This window comes from Scyliorhinus canicula, chromosome 2, assembly GCF_902713615.1.
Source record: "Scyliorhinus canicula chromosome 2, sScyCan1.1, whole genome shotgun sequence".
Lineage (NCBI taxonomy): Eukaryota > Metazoa > Chordata > Chondrichthyes > Carcharhiniformes > Scyliorhinidae > Scyliorhinus > Scyliorhinus canicula.
Window position 1 is genome coordinate 243,036,667 of NC_052147.1, and position 21,766 is coordinate 243,058,432.

The following is a 21,766-nucleotide window of genomic DNA, read 5'->3' on the forward strand; positions in this document are numbered from 1 at the left end:
ACCCCGATTCAGCCCAAAATACACTAAACTCACTTGGTTTGGTCCGCACACAGCGCCCTGGCGCCTTGTACGCAACCGGACCCAGTTTCACAAATCCCTGTCCGAACCGCCCAACCCCATCCCACTCCCACCCGGTCAAATGACTTCTCCACATCCATCGCCCACCACTACCTCCACAGGGGCATTTAGCAGCCTCCTCACGTTCGCCGTCAATTGCCTTCCATTTCACAAAATCCGTTTGATCCTCGCCTATCAGCTCCATGGACGCAGTCCTCGATTCGCGAGGCCAACACCTTCGCCAACAGATTGGCGTCTATATTCAGTAGCGATAGCGGGCGGTAAGACTCCTCACTGCTCCAGATCCTTATGTTTTTTTAATATCAGGGAGATGGAAGCCTGCGACAATGTAGGAGGGAGTTTCCCCCTCGTCCTTGCTTCATTATACACCCTTAACAGGAGTGGCCCCAGGTCCTCCCCAAACGTTTTATAAAACCCCACTGGGAACCCGTCCAGTCCTGGGGCCTTCCCTGCCTGCATCACCCCCATACTGTCCATCACCTCCCTCAACTCGATTTCCCCCCCCCCCCCCCACTCTCTTAACCAGCTCCTCCTCTATCTTTAGAGACTCCAACCCATTCAAACCCCGCCAGGGTCAGGGCTCCGACTCGTATAACCTTCTCTAGAATGCCTCAACTATGCTATTCATCTCCTCTGGGTCCATCACCACCTTACCCTTATCATCCCTCACTCTGCTATTCTCCCTTGCCGCATCTTGCTTCCTCAACAGTTGGGCCAACATCCTGCTCGCCTTCTCCCTCTACTCCTACACTGCCCCTCTGGCGTTCCATAACTGCCCCACTGTCTTCCCCGTGGCCCAAAGTCCATCTGGAGCCTCTGCCTCCAGAGCTTCCAAATACGTCCTGTCTACCCTCAAAATCTCTTCTACCAGCCTTGCCAACTCTACCTTTTCCCTGGGCGCCTGAATTGAGAAACTCCCCAATGACCCCCACCTTGAGTGCCTCCCACAGCGTGGCGGCTGTGACCTCCCCTGTGTTGTTTAGCTCCACATACACCTGAATGGCAGCCCTCACCTACTTGCACACCACCTGATCTGCCAACAACCCCAAATGTAGCCTCCACAGCGGGCGCTGCCCCCAACCCCCCCGGCCAAATGCAAATCCATCCTTTGTGGCGTATGGTCAAAGCCCACAATCGGCGAATATTCCAAGTCAAGCACCCCCGCAAGCAACGACTTATCTCACACGAAACAAAATCAATCCATGAGTGCACAGGGAAAAGGTAGAGCTGGCGCAGTTGGCAAGGCTAGTAGATGAGATTATGAAAATTCCTTCTCCCTCAGCCTCCCAAACCTTCATTTCCAGTATGAAACACCTGCTCCACCCATCCTTTCCTCATCTCGTCTGATGCCCTATCTTAAGGCGCGTCTCCTGCAAAAAGGTCACGTCTGCCTTCAGACTCCTCAAGTGCACAAATACACATGACTGTTTGACCGGCCCATTCCACCCCCTCATGATCCACGTGAACAGCCTCGTCGGGGGGGTCTCCCTGAACCCCTCCCCTGCCGACCCGCCATATCCCTTCTTGGGCCAGCCCCCAGCCCATGTCAGGCCCATCCTCGGATGTCCATCATCATCATTTTTTCCAACTGTGCCACATCAACCACATTCTCGTCAGCAACCCCCACCCCCGAACAAACACCAACCCATCCCCCCCCCACTCCTGCCTTCTGACAACCTCCCACTTTTCTCCCATTAATTAGCCCACCCAGTTACCATGATAGGCCCCCACCCATGTGCTCCTACCTCCCCCACTTCCGTCCCCCCACCAACCATACAACCCCAAAATGAGTAACACATTTTTGGAGAGGATTCTTCAAGATAGAATTTACTCCCATTTGGAAATAAGTGGACATATTAAGCGAGAGGCAAACAGGATTTTGTGATGTGGAGGTCGTGTCGCACTAACTTGATTGAGTTTTTTTCGAGGAATTGACGACAACGATTGATGAGGGTAGGGACAGGTGGATGTTGTCTACATGGACTTCAGTAAGGCTTTTGCCAAGGTCCCTCATGGCAGACTGGTATAGAAGGTGAAGTTGCACGGGATCAGAGGAGAGCTTGCAAGATAGTTATAAATTGTCTTGGTCATAGAAGACAGAGGGTAGCAGTGGAAGGATGTGGTTTTTGAATGGAGGGCTGTAACTAGTGGCGTACCTGAGGGATCAGTGCTGAGATCTTTGCTGTTTGTAATATATGTAAATGATTTGGAGGAAAATGTAACTGGTTTGATTCGTGAGTTTGCGGACACAAAGGTTGGTGGAATTGCGAATAACATTGAGGACAATCCGAGAATGCAACAGGATATAGATCGTTGGAGACTTGGGCAGAAGGAGTTTAATCCAGACAATGTGAGGTAATGCATTTTGGAAGGTCTAATACAGGGCAGCACGGTAGCACAGTGGGTAGCACTATTGCTTCACAGCGCCAGGGTCACTGGTTCAATTCCTGGCTTGGGTCACTGCCTGTGTGGAGTCTGCATGTTCTCCCTGTGCCTACATGGGTTTCCTCTGGCTGTTCCGGTTTCCTTCCACAAATCCGAAAGACGTGCGGTTTTGGGACATTCTGAATTCTCCCTCTGAACCCGAACAGGCGACGGAATGTGACAACTAGGGGCTTTTCACAGTACATCATTGCAGTGTTAATATATGCCTACTTGTGACAAAAAAGATTATTAAAATTAGGGTTGGAAATATACAGTAATGGCAGAATCCCACAAGAATATTGATATGCAGAGGGACCTGGTTTACAGTTATACAGATCACTGAAAGTGGCAAGCAGGTGGAGAAGGTAGTTAAGAAGGCATAGGGCATGCATACGGCACACTAACAGAGGGATGTGGAGGCTTTGGAGAGGGTACAGAAAAGATTTACCAGGACGTTGCCTGGTATGGAGAGCATTAGCTATGAGCAGAGGTTGGAGAAACTTGGTTTGTTCTCACTGGAACGACGCAGATTGAGGGGCGACCTGATAGAAGTCTACAAGATTGCGAGCATGGGCAGAGGATAGTCAGAAGCTTTTTCCCAGGGTGGAAGAATCAATTATTAGGCGAAAGGGTTCAAGGTGCGAGGGGCAAGGTTTTAAAGCAGACGTACAAGGCAAGGTTTTTTACACAGAGGGTAGTGGGTGCCTGCAACTCGCTGCCGGGCAGGTAGTGGAAGCAGATGTGATAGTGACTTTTAAGGGGCATCTTGACAAATACGTGAATAGGATGGGAATAGACGGATATGGTCCCTGGAAGCGTAGGGGGTTTTTAATTCAGATGGGCAGCATGGTTGCTGGAGGCTTGGAGGGCCGAAGGGCCTATCCCTGTGCTATAATTTTCTTTATTCTTCTTTGTTCTAAAAGGTGCACTCACCCTTGATGTTTCCCCCATGAAAAACGTGACCGCCAGAAAACTCAAAAAAATCTCTACGCAAAACCCAATAGAAAACCCACTCTCCTCCCAGTCCATTGTCCCTCATAAACTCCATCGCCTCCTCTGACATGCCAAAATAGTACACTCGCATCTGGAAAGTCATCTACAGGTGGACCGGGTACAATGCTCCAAACTTCACCCGCTTTTTGAAGAGGGCAGCCTTGAGCCAGTTGAACCTGACAGTCCTCTTCGCTAGATCTGCTCCCAGGTCTTGATACACCCACAGTCGTTTCCTTCCTACGGCACATTTCCTGGTCTGTTTCGCCCATCGGAGAATCTTCGCCTTGTCCAGAAAGCGGGGCAACCGTGCCACCATCGCCCTCGGCAGCTTGTCTGCTTGCGGTCTCATTAGTACCATGTGCAATCGGTCTGCCTCCAGGGGCTGGTCAAAGGCCCCTTCTCCATCAACCTCTCCAGCATCTTAGCCACTGGGCAGGCAGAACAGCCCCCTTGCCCTCTGCCATCTTATCCTGTGGCGCACCACAAAGTCTAGTAGCTCTTTCCTTCTTGCACCACTCCTAGTCTGTGGATCCATTCACCAGCCATACGAAAGGTGTAAAACCTTCCCCAGGCATTCCTGCACCTCTTGCACACAAATGGTTCAGCCTTCAGGCGGGGAAAATACCTAAAGAATCCGCCTTAAAGCAGAAGTCACCAAATGTGTGACCGCTTACTCCATGGCCGCCACCACTCAAGTCCCAGGTTTTCCATTTTGGATTGGGACCCTGATATCAGACTCAAATGCAGATCCTGACCCTGCAGTCACCCGACTATCAGGCTGGATTGACCACTTACTGGTCAGAAGGTGCACTCATCATCCAACTAGAATTGTGGTTGGAATCTTGGAGGGCACCAGCAGTAAAGGAGCTGGTGCCTACTGTTGTATACAAAGGAGATAGAGGGCGCCTCTATCTTGAGGTCAACACTTTGTAAAAACAAAATGTGCAGGGTTGCTGAACCACTGTTGTGGAAGTGGAGACCCCAGCGCCGCACAGCCTGTGGCTGAAAATGTGGTCAGATAGGCAATTAGTGGGGGAGGTGGGAGGGTCTTAAATTCACACAGGAGTGTTGCACCCCCTATCTGCTACTGGGAGACAATCTCCGCATCACTTGTACTCCCATGTGTCGCCATTTTCCCACCCAATCCAGCCTTCCCAAAAGTAGCTCAGGGTGGGATGGTGCTGGCAAGTTGGCCACAATGTGGAATTAAGCAGCTGCCCATCTTTGTTCCTGTCTTCATCAGCCTTAAAAAATTAGTCCTGGGACTCGCATTCAGTTCTCGTCACACCAAAAAGTAGTATGATGTAGTGAGAGCACAGAAAACCTGAAGAATCAGTTGAAAGGAAGCTGTAAAATCATGTCAGTCAAAACAAATGTTAATTGGTTTGAGAGAGGTTAAACTTCAGTGACGGAATGGCAGAATTCATCCAGAAGTAATTTAATTCATTTTCAATTAATTCAACATATAGTAAAAAACAATGCAAATTTGGATTCAGATTTTGGTGCCAAAATTATTGTGATCAGAGAATAGCAAAATCTGGGAATCCAAATAGATAAAGTTTACTACAAAAACAAAGTGTTGGAAAGACTCTGGTCTGGTGGCATCTGTGGAGAGAGTTGCTGCCAGACCAGCTGAGTTTCTCCAGCAGCATGTTTTATTTACCATGTCCAACATCTGCAGTGTTTTGCTTTTATCTTAGTAACAAAATTTGGTTCCTGATTATGAGCCATTGGTCTTTTCTAAGACGTGCAGGAGGTAAGATTTATTTAACCTACAAAATAATTAAATAAATAGGCAGGATAGACACAGGTAAGATGTTTTCCTTGTTTGGGGATTCTAGAACCACTGGGCACAATTTAAGGTGAGTTGTTGCTTGGGACGAAGATAAAGAAAAATTTCTTTACACCAAGGGTTGTGAATCTTTGGAATTCTCTACTACAGGGCTGTGGCAGCTCAGTCATCGAGTATATTTTAAGCAGTGATTGATACATTATAGGCAATCAGAAATCTAAACGGTTGAGTGGACAGTGGATGTAAAAGTGTCCAATTAGCCATGATATTAAATGGCAGTGCAGGCTTGACTGGCTGAATGTTCTTGATTCAAATCACAACAGGATTCCCAGGAAATCAAAAAGTCACTCAGTACATGAAGATATATCTTCCTGTCAATATTAAAAATTAAACTGTTAATATCATGAAGTGCTACAGAGCACACTTTGTAGTATTTTTTTTAATAAACATTTTATTGAGGTATTTTTGGTATTGTAACAACAAAATAAACAATGTATATGAAGCTATAAACATAGTGCAAAAGCCATCTCCCTTTCTTACAGGTCCCACCTTTATTAACCCCTTACTCTAAGCTAAACTGACCCCACCCCCCCCCCCCCCCCCCCTTCTGTTGCTGATTATTTTTCCACGAGGAAGTTGACGAACGGTTGCCGCCTCCGGGTAACCCTCTCAAGGCAGACTTGGTTTTCTCCAAACAGAGAAAGCTAGCCATGTCCGATAGCCAGGTCTCCAACTTCGGAGGCTTTGAGTCCCTCCAAGCTAATAGTATCCGTCCCCGGACTACCAGGGAAGCAAAGGCCAGAACGTCTGCCTCTTTCTCCTCCTGGATTCCTGGGTCTTCCGTCACCCCAAAAATCGGCACCTCTGGACTCGGTGCCACTGTGGACATGACATCTGCAAACCCCTGCCAAAATCCCCTAAGCTTCAGACATGTCCAGAAACATGTGGACATGGTTCGCTGGTCCTCCCGCACATTTTGCACACCTGTCTTCCATCCCAAAGAATCTGCTCATCCGGGCACTGTCATGTGAGCCCGCTGAACGAATGACCTTGAATTGTATCAGGCTGAGCCTGGCACATGTTGCGGACGCTTTGACTCTACTCAACCTCTATCTTTCCTCCCAGCTCCTCCTCCCACTTGCACTTCAGCTCCTCGGTCTGCGTCTCCTCTGACCCCATAAGTTCCTTGTAAATGTCAGAGACGCTCCCTTCTACCCACCCTCTGGAAACTACCCTGTCCTGAATCCCCCTTTGCGGTAGGAACGGGAAGGTTGACACCCGTTTACGTAGGAAGTCCCGCACCTGCAGATACCTGAATTTGTTTCTATTCACCAACGCAAACTTCTCCTCCAGCGCCCTCGTACTCGGAAAGCTCCCCTCTATAAACATATCCCCCATCCTTTCAATCCCTGCTCTCCGCCATATCCGGAACCCCCCCATCCATACTTCCCGGAGCAAACCGGATATTATTACAGATTGGGGACCAGACCGATGCTCCCTCTGCTCCCACACGTCTGCTCCATTGTCCCCAGACTCTCAGGGCCTCCACCACCACGGGGTTGGTGGAGTACCGTGCCAGCAGGAACGGCAGAGGCGCAGTTACCAACGCCCCCAGACTGGTGCCCTTGCATGAAGCCGCCTCCATACGCTCCCGTGCCGAACCCTCCCCCACCACCCACTTCCTGATCATGGCTATATTCGCTGCCCAGTAATAGTTACTAAAATTTGGCAGCACCAGCCCGCCCTCTCCCCGACTCCACTCAGGCATTACCTTCCTTACTCGCGGGGTCTTGCCTGCCCAAACAAAGCCAGTGATCACTTTGTTGACCCGTTTAAAAAAGGACCGCGAAACACTTTGAGTATTTATATAGCGTATGTTCAACGATTACTGATCTGAATTTGTTCCAAATGAAATATTAAATATGCAAAATAAATGAAAGCAACACATTTTTGGAGACATTGTAATGATAAATTAATATTTTAATGTATAAATCATCAAACAAGCTCGTTCGGTTCATATTTAATAATTTGACGCAGAGTGTAGGCATTCCCCAGGTATTCACTTGGGCTGCTATCGATAGTTTAGGCTGCAACTGGGTTTGGAGTTTTGGAGGTGCATGTTTATGATGGTTCTAGCTTTAAATGAATGTTTATAAAGTGTGTAAAGATAGGCTCTTGTATTATCCTTCACCGATGGATTTTCTGGTCTCGACTTTCCTTTATCCCTTCTATAAAATATTAAGACCCTGGATGAATATGCCAATCTTAAGATCTTTGTATTTTCAATGCAATGATGTTGAATTTGAATTTAGATGCATCACTGTGGCACAGTGGTTAGCACTGCTGCCTCACAGCACCAGAGACCTGGGTTTGATTCTGGCTAGGGGAAATTGCCTGTGTGGAGTTTGCAGTTCTCCCTGTATGGATTTCCTCTAGGTGCTCCGGTTTCCTCCCATAGTCCAATGATGTGCCGGTTAGGTGGGGTTACAAGGATAGGGCAGGAGCGTTGGCGTAGGTAGGGTACTCTTTTGGAGGGTCAGCGCAGACTTCGTTGGGTTTAATGGCCTCCTGCACTGTAGGGTTTCTATGGATTAACAAATGCTGTGTTTGCTACAAACTGTTTAAAATGCTATCTTTTGTCTTGTAGTAAAATGTGCCGAATCCAGTTTAGACTCCCTGATGGATCTTCCTTTACAAACCAATTCCAGGCTGAAGCCACTTTAGCAGAAGCAAGGCAGTTTGCAGAATCGGTAAAAGAAAATTTGATAAAATCGACTTTTCATCCTTTGAATTGTATTAATCCTGATTTGAAGCCGTGCCAATGTTTTATCTCCGTTTTCTCATTGCACTGGCTGGCTCCTCCCACCCAAGTCTTCCAGCTGGCTGGCACGGTGGGGAAGTTTAATTACTTCCAAACTGTGACCATTAATTTAGTTCCTAGGCACTTTGGGAAAAGTTTTATTTAAGATCAGATAAGATTGGGTGGCACAGTGGTTAGCACTGCTGCCTCACGACGCATCCCTAGATAGTTCATTAATCTTATTTTGTTGCATAATACCACATCTAATACAGCCTGCTCTCTGGTTGGCTCCAGATGGTGCTGATCTAAGAAACTAGTCCAAAAACTCCTGAGCTACCTTTGCCCATCTGATTTTTCCAGTTTATACATAGATTAAAGTCCCCCATGATTATCACCGCACCTTTCTAACAAGCTGCCATTATCTCTTTTATACTCTGTCCTACCATGTCGTTACAATTAGAGGGCCTGCACACGATTCCCACAGTGACTTCTTTTGCCTTTATCATTTCTCATCTCTGTTTACACAACTGTCTACATCCTGGTTTCTTAAACTTGAGTTATCCCTTGCTAATGCCATCATTCATGAACAGAACCGCCCCGCCACCGTTTCCTAGTTTCCTGTCTGTCCCAAATGTCACATACCATTCAATAGTCAGGTCCCAATCTGGCAACCGTGCCTCTCTAATGGCAATCAGATTGCACTTATTTATTTTGATTTTCTCTGTCAGTTCAACTGTTTTGTTTTGAATGCTATGTGCATTCAGACACATTGCCTTTAATTTTTTTTCCAAAGATGTGGTTAGGTGGATTGGCCGTGCTAAATTGCCCTCAGTGTCCACAAAAGGTTTGGTGGGGTAACGGGGATACAGTGGAGGTGTGGGCTTATGTAGGATGCTCATTCCAAGAGACAATGCAGACTCGATGGGCTGAACGGCCTCCTCCTGCACTATAAATTCTATGATATTTTTGTTACCTGTAGCCTTGCCTGCTTTTTGTATGCTCTATCCCTTCCTGTCATTTCTATTTATCATTTCCTATGATGCCTTTTCTGTACTCTTTGGTTTACCCCATCTTCCCTAATTTAATCCCATGTCCCACTATTTAGTTTAAAACCCTCTCTGCTTCCCTAGTTATGCTGCTTGCTGGAACACCAGCCCGAGCGTGGTTCAGGTGTTGATTGTCTCAGTGGTATAGATTCCACTTTCCCCAGCGCTCGTTTCAGTCCCCCATGAACCAGAACCCACTTCTCAAACCAGACATTTAGCCATGCATTCATTTCTCCAATCTTATTTACCTAATGCCAATTTGCTCATGGCTCAAGTAACAGCCCATTGATTGTTATCTTTGAGTTTCTGTTCCTTAATTTGGTGCCTAGCTCTTCATACTGACTTTGCAGAATTTCGAGTTTTTCTATGTCATTCTGCCTATTTTAACTTTTATTTAAGCTTAAGGACTCACCTATGTTTCTCACCCTCAAACTGAATGTGAAATTCCATGTTAATGATCATTGTTGCCTAGAGGTGCCTTTCTGTGAAGTAATTACTAACTTTTCTGTGTTTTATTTGTTTTGGCTATCTTCCCTGGGACCAAGAAGTAAAATTAAATTCCTGATTGGTTAATTAAATTCCTGTACTACAAATCGGTGATTTGGACACATAGGTGGTTAGGTCCCTCTGTTCCTGTGCCCCTTTGAAAATGTACTCTATTTTATATTGTCTCCCATTGTTCTTTGTACCAAAGTGAATCACTTCATAGTTCCGCTGTGAAGTGCCTTGGGATGATTTATTGTATTAAGTACATTATATAAATGCAAATTATTGTAGCATTTTTTGATCACTTTAAATAGATCTACTGGACTTTGCAAAAGAAGCACTTGTATATTTGTTTGACTATTATTTGCAATTGATTACCTGTCTGGTGTAATATTTATCTAGCTTGTGTTTTACTGGGTGATTTTATGCAAACGTCTTCACATCTGATTAAAGTTCTTTTCTTGCAGCAAGTTGGTGGTCTATATGGACACTTTGAATTGGCAATAACTTTTCCAAGGAAGCAATTTACAAAGGATGATTACATCAAAACACTGACAGAGCTGGAGTTGGTACCAAGTGCCTCAATTATCCTCATCCCAGTATGTTTTTGAAAACCATTTGTTTCTCCAATTCTTGCTTTATCTCTCCTTGTAAAGCGCATTGTACTTCTGCACCCTGAAAGGAGCATGTTAAAACCAACATTGAAAGGAATATAAATACTAAGCAAAAACTCAAGACAGAAATTCAAATCTAATTGGTTTGTAACCATGTCTGCAATATAGGCATTCCCTTGCAGCCATCACCAGAACAAATGTGGTTTTCAATGGAAAAGCAACCAATTCATGAGCTCCGAATACCGCATTAATTAAAACTTCATTGAAAAAAAGCGTACAATTAATCTTATCAAACATAACGTGACATTGATGTTTCTCTCCTTCTAACCATCAGTTGTCATAAAGAGACCTGAAATTTACTGAGAAAATAAATTGTGTTTTTGACTTTTAAGAAAGTATTTTATAAATGTTCGCAGCTAATGCCCGAGTACAAATGATGTGGACTAGCCTTCATCTCTTTTCGAATTAATGCAACCACCACCAAAACAAATAAATATTGTTAATCAATTTTTAGAAGAAAAATCCACATTTTAGTGCATAATTCTACTTCATAACACTTTTGAAACAGCAAATTTCTGCTTAACCTTAACATATATTTGATATTGAAAGATTTTGCATTTGGGATTAATTACAAGAAATGTTTTGTAGAATTTTGTACTTGGTTACCTATCATGTTTACTGTACATAATGTACAGGTAAAATATAATTTTGGATGCAGTACTATGCAGTTTGTGTATTTTATACGGAGGTCAAATGAATTAGCAAAGAATGGAATAAGAACACGTTTTTTTAATAAACAATTTTATTGAGGTAGTTTTTGGCTTTATAAACAGTTACAGACATCATCAGAAAGAAAGCAAAAAAGGCAAAAATGTGCAAACATCCACGTACTTTCAATACTTCCATCGTAACATATTGCACAAGCCCGCTCCCCTCCCACCGGTACTACCCGCCATATTTCCCTCCTACTCTACTCTCCCCCCCCCCCCCCCCACCCCCCTGCTGACGCTCACTCTCCCGCAAAGAAGTCAATAAATGGTTGCCACCTCCGGGTGAACTCCTGCACAGATCCCCTCAAGGCGAACTTAATTTTTTCCATCCCAGGAAACTCGACATGTCCGCAAGCCACCACTCAGTCTTCGGGGGCTTTGAGTCCCTCCACGCCAATAATATTCGTCGCCGGGCTATCAGGGAAGCAAAGGCCAAAACATCGGCCTCTTTCTCCGCCTGGACGCCCGGGTCTTCCAACACCCCAAAAATTGCCACCCCTGGACTCATCACCACCCTTGTTTTTAGCACCTGGGACATGACCCCCGCAAATCCCTCCCAGTACCCCCTCAGCTTAGGGCATGCCCAAAACATGTGAACATGGTTCGCTGGTCCTCCCACGCACCTAGCGCATTTGTCCTCTATCCCGAAAAATTTGCTCATCCGAGCCACCGTCATATGGGCCCGGTGAACAACCTTAAATTGGATCAGCCCGAGCCTAGCACATGTCGGGGTCGAATTTACCCTACTCAGGGCCTCTGCCCACAGCCCATCCTCCATTTCCCTGCCTAGCTCCTCCTCCCATTTAAGTTTCAGTTCCTCTGTCTGGGACCCTTCCTCCCTCATGAGCACCTTGTATATACCCGAGACTCTGCCCTCCCCTTCTTCCCTCCTAGAGACTATTCTGACGAGGATCCCCATTGGCGGGAGGCGTGGGAAAAATGGGACCTGTCTACGAACAAAGTCCCGCAACTGTAGGTATCTAAAATCATTTCCCCTTACCAACCCAAATTTCTCCTCCAAGCTCCTCAAACTCGCGAAGCTCCCTTCCAGGAACATATCACCCACCCTTCCCGCCCCTACTCGCCGCCATACTCGGAACCCCCCATCCATACTGCCGGGGGCAAACCGATGGTTGTCGCAGATTGGCGCCCAGACAGACGCCCCCATCTCCCCCACATGCCTCCTCCACTGGCCCCATATCCGCAGGGTTGCCACCACTACCGGGCTGGTGGTGTACTTGGCCGGCGGCAGCGGTAGAGGAGCCGTGACCAGGGCTTCCAAGCTGGAGCCCCTGCACGAAGCCGCCTCCACCCGCTCCCAAATAGACCCCGTACCCACCATCCACTTCCTTATCATAGCGATGTTGGCCGCCCAGTAATAATTGATCAGACTCGGCAAAGCTAGCCCTCCCTCGCTGCAGTTCCTCTCCAACATCGCCTTCTTCACCCGCGGGGATTTTCCCGCCCAGACAAAGCTCATGATCAGCCCGTTAACTCTTTTGAAGAAGGACTGTGGGCTAAAGATCGGGAGGCACTGAAAAATAAACAAAAATCGAGGGAGGATTGTCATCTTTACAGTCTCCACCCTCCCTGCCAGCGACAGCGGGAGTGCATCCCATCTCCGAAACTCTCCCTTCATTTGCTCCACCACCCTGGCCAAATTTAACTTATGCAGCCTGCCCCAGTCTCGTGCCACCTGGATTCCCAAATACCGGAAATTTTCCTCAACCAGCCTAAACGGTAGCCCTCTCAATCTGTTCTCCTGACCCCTTGCCTGGACCACAAACATTTCACTCTTGACCGTATTTAATTTGTATCCTGAGAACTGGCCGAACTTCCTCAGCATTCCCAGTATAGTTCCCATCCCGGCCACTGGGTCCGACACGTACAGGAGCAGGTCGTCTGCGTAAAGAGAAACCCTGTGTTCAACCCCGCCCCTCACCATCCCCTTCCAACCCTCTGCGGCTCTCAGCGCAATCGCCAGCGGCTCTATGGCCAGCGCGAATAAGAACACTTCTGATGTGCATATCCTATTGCTCAATATTGGGAGGGGCAATTTATTACACAAGTAAGCCACCTCCAGTAGATATTCTTTTTCAATTGCTGCTAATCTTTCTGACAATATTATCAGTTTGTTACCATTATGATCAGACTGGAGAATTAATTACAATTGGATTTTGAATCCATATTGTTACTAATGTTCATGAAAACTTATGTTTTGTAAATGTATGACACAGCACTGTACAGGAATGCTGCAATGAAGAGTTTGGTGGTAGTCAGATTTCGAAGCCAAGTCATTCTTATTTTCCAAATAGGTGCGCATTTATCATTCGAAAACAAAATTTTGGAATTAATCTGTATGGGCAGCATCTGTGGAGAGTGAAACAGTTAATGTTACAGGTCATGACCTTTCATCAGAACTGTAAAGTTTGAGATATCTCACGTTTTAAACAAGTACCGAGGCAGTTGGAAAAGAGCAAAAGAGAAGGTTTGTGATAAGATAGAAGAGAAGAGAGTCAATGGGGAAAAAAGATGATGCAGAGCGAAAGTGGGTGGCGGTGAGATGAATAAAAAATTTTTTTAAATATTCCATGACTTCAGATCTCTGGCGGTTATACCTGGGAGGTACCCCAGCAGATGCACTGGGGCACTCCTCCAGAAATCCCATCTGAGAATTGCAAGGCAAGTTGAACCTTCGATGGGCAATTACCCTGAATTGGGAAGCATCGATACTCCAATTTAAAACTGAGACCTTGGTAGAATAGGAAAAGTTAGAATTAAAAGCGCTGCTGGATAACTATAATACTGAACAACTCCTGCCCTCCCCCTCAACTGCCCTCCTGTACAGACAAGCCACCAAATAGAATAAATGTTTAACCCTGCAAATTTTTGGTTTAGGTTGATATATTCAGTAACTGCTTATTCTTATCTTTGTTAGGGTGGAAGGTCACCTTCATCAATGGTACGAGCCTCAGAAGGAGGATTATGGACTGTCTTGAACGCATTATTTTACCCAGTTATTGCAGTTTGGAGGTTTATCAGCAATTATTTGTTTGCTAGTAATTCCACACAAAGGGCATCCAGAGGATCTCTGTCTCAACCAGAAAATTCCAGAGTGTCATCTTCTTCTGCATCAGATACAGACAGGTACCCAGAAGTATCACGTGCTATGGAAAATCTAAAATTTAACTTGAGTTTATGTTCTGAGAATTAGAATTGCCTGTAAAATATTGTTTTGATCTTGGGAATGTTGATTTTTAACAATTATTATTCATTTCATATGCATAATGTTCAATCATATAGAATCCTTGCAGTGCAGAAGGAGGTCATTCAGCCCATCGTGTCTGCACCGACCCTCTGAAAGAGTACTCTACCTAGACCCAATCCCTGCAGTCCACATACCCCACCTAACCTTTACACACTAGGGGACAATTTGGCATGGCCAATCTACCTAACCTGAACAGCTTTGGACTGTGGGAGGAAACCAGAGCACCCGGTGGAAACCCATGCAGACTGGGGGTGGAGGTTCCAAATTCCACACATTCACCTAAGGTCAGAATTCCTGGGTTCCTGGCACTGTGAGGCAGCAGTGGAACTAAATATGTACAGAGGCTTTAAAGGTAGAATCATAGAATTTACCGTGCAGAGATAGCCATGGTGAAAATAAATAACTTGATGCACCATTTAGATCAGGTACCTTTTTCAGGTTCCTTAGTTTTTGAAAATATTTTTATTCAGGACATTTTCATTTTATGTTCAAAACACAACACTCAAGCCGACATTATACAATTCTCATTATGAACATCCCACCTACCATCCCATTCCAAATGCTCAGCCCTTCCTGCTGATGATTAGCAACTGTTAAAGAAGGAGATGAACAGCCTCCATCTCGAGTAGAATCCTTCTCCAAACCCAGAATGGCAAACTTTTTCTCCAAATGTAAAAATTTCAACAGGTCACTCATCCGCCTCGTTGCCCTTGGCGGCTCCGGAGCCTGCCACTCGAGCAAAAGCCAACACATCAGCCTCTCTACGCTCCTGCATTCCAGGATCTTACGATACCCCAAACATCACCACCCACGGTCTCGGTGACATTGTTACCCCTACAATATCCGACATTGTCCCCAAAAAGGATTCCCAAAATCCCACCAATTTTGGGCAGGACTAGAAGATGTACGTATGGTTCTCCAGCCCCCTTAAATACCACTTAACAAGAACCCATTCATGCGCGTCTTTGTCATATGTGTCCTGTGCACACTTTAAATTGAATTAAGTTCAATCTCGCACATGAGGAAGTAAGGATTATCCTGCACAAAGTCACACTCCAAACCCCCTGTTGTGTCTGTAAGACCTCAGATACTTTCGAGAATACTGGATTAAAGGTTCATTTCGGAGCAACGAAGGGCCATCTGTGGTGCCAAATGTTGTGTCTGTGAATTTTCAGATACTTTCGAGCAGTTTACTTATTCAAAGGTTTTACTCAAGGTGCCTTTATTTACGAGGAAACAAACCACTAATTCAAAATGCAACAATATTTATTAACACAATTAACCCTTATATTACCCACAAAATGAGCACCTGTTTTTATCCCCCCTGGGCTTTGCGCCCTTTTCCCACTTCCTCTGGCCTTTTGCCCATGGGGTATTGAAAAGCACTTTTAATGTCCAATGATTCGATGCATGCCTTATTGACAGGTCACCTGGGCCCGCCCCAGGTGTCCATCTCCCATGGCCATGTTTGTATGTACTCCTTGCCAAGTAAGGTAACCTTCTCCCTATGTGCCCATCCCCTAAATACCACCTTCAACATCTCCCATGGAGGGAGAGACCTCCTTGTTCTTAATTAACTCTATATACGTGCCTACAGCTGCCCCAATCCTCTCACATGCCCCCTTATCCACCAACAGTGCCACATCTAACCACCATGACAGTCGCTGGGTGCTCCCCTCTCCATGCACAGATCCACAAAGTGTGGCGCGTGATCCGATATGTCAATCGCCGAGTATTCCAATCCTACCAACCCTGGAAGCAGTGCCTTATCCATAACAAAAAAAGTTGATATGAGTACATGGTGTATATTCACAAAGAAATAAAATTCCTTCATCCTTGGGACCAAACCTCCATGGATCCACACCCCCTTATCCGCTCCATGAACCCAAGCAACTCCTTTGCTATCCCTCACACCTTCAGGGATTTGGGGCATGACCGATCCAGCCAAGGGACAAGCAATTAAAATACTCTTCCATAATCAACCAATTTGTATCCAAATCCGGAACCCTCGTTAACACCTTGCTGATAAATTCCACTACATCCCAGTTAGGAGCGTACACCTTCACTAACACCACAGGAATTCTCTTCAACCTTGCACTACCCAGCATGTATCTTCTTGGTCCTTCACTCTCGGATGAGTCTCCTGCAGAAAAACCACGTCTGCCTTCAAACTTTATAAATGGGCAAGCACCCAATACCTATTAATTGACCATTTCAGTACCCTCGCATTCCATGATGCGAGACCAGTGTGGACAGGGGGCTCCAAACCCTCTCCCAGCATTTCTGCTAGCACATGGGGCTAAACACAAACTTTATTTACAGAAAGCCCCACATACCCCCCCCCATCCAACCCTTCTTTAATCTCACCCCCCATCTCCTTCATCCCCACATCTCCTCCACACTCCCCCACCAAACCCAACAAATGTTTTTTTTTTAAATAATTTTTATTGAGAAATTTTGATTTTATACAACATTGACGCACCTTAGTAAAATACCGAAAATAACAATAATATTAACAATCATATACATTCGCCCCATCCCCATGAACAACCCAGCATTTTAACAACAACGCAAATTAACACACTATAAAGTTACAGAATAAACACTACAATAATGCACCCCCCCCCCCCCCCCCCCCGGGTTGCTGCTGCTATTGACCCAGTTACCTATCTCTGAGCCAGGAAGTCCAGAAAAGGCTGCCATCGTTTATAGAACCCTTGTATTGATCCTCTCAGGGCAAATTTGACCTTTTCCAATTTTATAAATCCCGCCATGTCACTGATCCAGGTTTCCACACTTGGGGGCCTTGCATCCTTCCATTGTAACAGAATCCTTCGACGGGCTACTAGGGACGCAAAGGCCAGGACACCGGCCTCTTTCGCCTCCTGCACTCCCGGCTCTACCGCAACTCCAAAAATGGCGAGTCCCCACCCTGGTTTGACCCTGGATCCAACCACCCTCGACACCGTCCCCGCCACCCCCTTCCAGAATTCTTCCAGTGCTGGGCATGCCCAGAACATATGGGCGTGGTTCGCAGGACTCCCCGAACATCTGGTGCACCTGTCCGCACCCCCGAAGAACCTACTCATCCTAGTCCCGGACATGTGGGCCCGGTGCAGCACCTTAAATTGGATGAGACTAAGCCTCGCACATGAGGAGGAAGAGTTGACTCTCTCCAAGGCATCCGCCCAAGTCCCGTCCTCTATCTGCTCCCCGAGTTCCTCCTCCTATTTAGCCTTCAGCTCCTCCACTGACGACTCCTCCACCTCCTGCATTACCTTATAGATGTCAGACACCTTCCCCTCTCCTACCCATACCCCCGAAAGCACTCTGTCCATCGTCCCCTGCGAGGGCAGCAAAGGGAATCCCTCTACCTGTCGCCTAGCAAACGCCTTTACCTGCAGGTATCTGAACATGTTCCCCTGGGGAAGGCCAAATTTATCTTCCAGGTCCCCCAGGCCCGCAAACCTCCCGCCAATAAACAGGTCCCTCAATTTGCTGATGCCCGCCCTTTGCCACCCCCTGAATCCCCCATCCGTGTTCCCCAGGATGAACCGATGGTTGCCACCCAGTGGAGCCTCCATCGAGCCCCCTGTTTCTCCCCGATGCCGTCTCCATTGTTCCCAGATTCTTAGGGTCGCCGCCACCACCGGGCTCGTGGTAAACCTCTTAGGGGAGAGCGGCAACGGTGCCGTTACCATGGCACCCAGGCTCGTACCTCTACATGACGCCATCTCCATTCTTTTCCACGCCGCCCCTCCCCCCTCCATCACCCATTTACGCACCATTGACACATTGGCTGCCCAATAGTACCCCAGAAGGTTGGGCAGTGCCAGCCCACCTCCATCCCTTCCTCGCTCCAGGAACACCCTCCTCACTCTCGGAGTCCCATGTGCCCACACAAAACTCAGAATACTGCTAGTCACTCTCCTAAAGAAGGCCCTGGGGATAAATATGGGCAGGCACTGAAAAAGGAACAAGAACCTCGGAAGCACTGTCATTTTGACGGACTGCACCCTCCCCGCCAACGACAATGGCAGCATGTCCCACCTCCTGAACTCCTCCTCCATCTGATCTACCAGCCTGGTAAAGTTATGCTTGTGGAGAGTCCCCCAGTCCCTGGCCACTTGCACCCCCAGGTACCTAAAGCTCTCCCCTGCCCGCCTAAGCGGGAGCCTACCAATTCCTTCCTCCTGGTCTCCAGGGTGCACCACAAACACCTCGCTCTTGCCTAAGTTTAATTTATAACCTGAGAAGGTCCCAAACTCGGCTAGTAACTCCATCACTCCCGGCATCCCTCCCACCGGGTCCGCCACATACAGTAACAGGTCGTCGGCATACAACGACACCCTATGTTCCTCTCCACCTCGCACCAAGCCTCTCCACCTCTCTGAATCTCTCAATGCCATCGCCAGCGGCTCGATTGCCAGTGCTAACAACAAGGGGGACAGGGGGCAACCCTGCCTGGTCCCTCGGTAAAGCCGGAAGTACTCCGACCTCCTCCTATTCGTGGCCACGCACGCCATCGGGGCCTCATATAGCAGCCTCACCCATCTAATAAACCCTTCACCAAATCCAAACCTCCCCAACACCTCCCATAGGTACCCCCACTCCACTCTATCGAAGGCCTTCTCCGCATCCAGTGCCACAACTATCTCTGCCTCCCCCTCAATCGCCGGCATCATAATGACATTCAGCAATCTCCGCACATTCGTGTTCAGCTGCCTTCCCTTCACAAAACCTGTCTGGTCCTCGTGCACAACCCCTGGCACACAGTCCTCTATCCTGGTGGCCAGGATTTTTGCCAGCACCTTAGCGTCCACGTTGAGGAGAGATATGGGCCTGTATGAACCACACTGCTGGGGGTCCTTGTCCTTCTTTAAAATTAACGAGATCAGCGCCCGTGACATCGTCGGGGGCAAAGTCCCCCCCTCCCACGCTTCATTGAGTGTTCGCACCAGCAAGGGGCCCACTAGATCCACAAACTTTTTATAAAATTCCACCGGGAACCCATCCGGCCCCGGTGCCTTCCCTGACTGCATCTGCCCGATCCCCTTAACTAGCTCCTCCAGCTCAATCGGCGCACCCAACCCCTCCACCTTCTCCTCCTGCACCTTCGGGAAAGAAAGCCCGTCCAGAAACCTCTCCATTCCCCTCCTCTCCCCCGTTGGCTCCGACCGGTACAGTTCCCCGTAAAAATCCTTGAAGACCTCATTCACCTCTACCCCCTTCCGCACCACATTCCCACTCTTATCTCTCACTCCAGCGATCTCCTTAGCCGCATCCCGCTTACGCAGCTGATGAGCCAGCATCCTACTCGCCTTTTCACCATGTTCGTACACTGCCCCTTGTGCCTTCCTCCACTGTGCCTCCGCCTTTCTAGTGGTCAGCAAATCAAATTTAGCCTGCAGGCTGCACCTCTCCCCCAACAGTCCCTCCTCTGGTGCCTCTGCATACCTCCTGTCCACCTCCAGCATCTTTCCCACCAGTCTATCCCTCTCACTCCTCTCGCTCCTCTCCCTGTGTGCCCGGATGGATATCAGCTCCCCACGAATTACTGCCTTCAGGGCTTCCCAGACCATCCCCACCTGAACCTCCCCCGTATCATTCACCTCAAGGTACCCCTCAATACTTGCCCGGACCCTCCTACACACCTCCTCCTCCGCCAACAACCCCACATCCAACCGCCACAACGGACGTTGGTCTCGCACCTCTCCCATCTCCAACTCTATCCAATGCGGAGCGTGGTCGGAGATTGCAATGGCCGAATACTCGGCCTCCTCCACTCTCGGAATCAGTCCCCTACTCACCACGAAGAAATCTATCCGAGAGTAGACCCTATATACGTGGGAGAAGAAAGAGTACTCGCGTGCCCTCGGCCTCACAAACCTCCATGGATCCACTCCACCCATCTGATCCATAAACCCTCTCAGTACCTTGGCCGCCGCCGGTCTCCTACCCGTCCTAGAGCTGGACCGATCCAGTGAAGGATCCAACACCCTATGATCAGACCTCCCGCCTCCAGATCCGGGATCCGTCCCAACATACGCCTCATAAAGCCCGCATCGTCCCAATTTGGGGCATACGCACTAGCCAGTACCACCTTCTCTCCTTGTAGCCTGCCCCTAACCATCACATACCTACCCCCCTTATCCGCCACCACCTCCGATGCCTCAAACGACACATTTTTCCCCACCAGAATCGCCACTCCCCGGTTCCTCACATCCAACCCCGAGTGGAAAACCTGCCCCACCCATCCCTTCCTCAGGCGGACCTGGTCCGCCACCCTCAGGTGGGTCTCCTGAAGCATTGCCACATCCGCCTTTAGCCCCTTCAGGTGAGCCAGTACCCTCGACCGCTTCACTGGCCCATTCAACCCTCTCACATTCCAGGTGACCAACCGGATCAGAGGGCGTCCCGCCCCCCTCCCCCGTCGACTAGCCATAGCCCATCGACTGCCCGCCCCAGGCCAGCACCCCCTGCTCGACCCCGTCCCCATAGCGACAACCCCTCACCTCTGTCCCCCCAGCCCCCACCAGCTCCTTCTTGACCCTACCAGCAGCAACCCGGTATTCCCCTTTCCCCCCCTCCCTTCCCCCCCAGGCTAGGAACCCTCCCAGCCGCGAACCGTCCTCCATTGTACTTCCGTGGGTCAGCTAACTTCTGCTGACCCCGGAAACTCCCGCCAATAGCCCGACCCCTCCCGAAGTGGGATCATCCCCCATCCTATCCCTCCTCCTGGCACCGCTCCAGCGCGGGGAAGAACCAGTTAAGGCCCCGCCTCCCCCGTCACCATCTCCACCCCCCAGCCCCGCAGCGCGGGAAACCAGAGGAAAGCCCGCACTTTCGCACTGCCCCACCACACCCTTCTGACGCAGCTCCCAAATACCAGCCCCACTCCATACCCCCACTCCGGCATAGAATACAACATACCCCCCCGACCCTCCCCGCAAGATACACAGCCCAAACAATGTCCCACAGCACAAAAACAAAAACATAGCAGAACAACCCCTCCGTAAATAACCATATCAAAATTGCAAAAGTACTAAAACAAGAAGAAAACAACAGAAGAAAAAGAGAACACAGCAACAGTAGAATCCAGCACTAATATCTTACAGCCGACCTCGCAACCCCCAACCCCTAGTTCAAGTCCAGTTTCTCCGTCCGCACGAAGGCCCACGCCTCCTCCGGGGAATCGAAATAATAATGCCGGTCCGAATAAGTTACCCACAGGCGCGCGGGCGGCAACATTCCGAACTTTATCTTTTTTCTATAAAGCACCTCTTTCGTCCGATTAAATCCGGACCGCCGCTTAGCCACCTCCGCACTCCAGTCCTGGTAGATCCGCACTACCCCATTCTCCCAATTGCTGCTCTTCACCTTCTTGGCCCAGCGCAGCACGCACTCCCGATCACTGAACCGGTGGAACCTCACCAGCACCGCACGCGGGGGTTCATCTTCCTTGGGCCTCCTGGCCAGCACCCTGTGCGCTCCC

The 21,766-nt window shown here is 48.4% G+C and overlaps 1 protein-coding gene across 1 annotated transcript in view; it reads left to right on the top strand.

Annotated features, from left to right (window-relative positions):
* Nucleotides 1-21,766, top strand: part of ubxn4 (UBX domain protein 4) — a 67,098-nt gene that overhangs the window by 24,979 nt on the left and 20,353 nt on the right. The window contains 3 exon segments of the mRNA XM_038789922.1: nucleotides 7,935-8,037; nucleotides 10,087-10,218; nucleotides 13,942-14,150. Coding sequence (XP_038645850.1) covers nucleotides 7,935-8,037; nucleotides 10,087-10,218; nucleotides 13,942-14,150 — 444 coding nt within the window.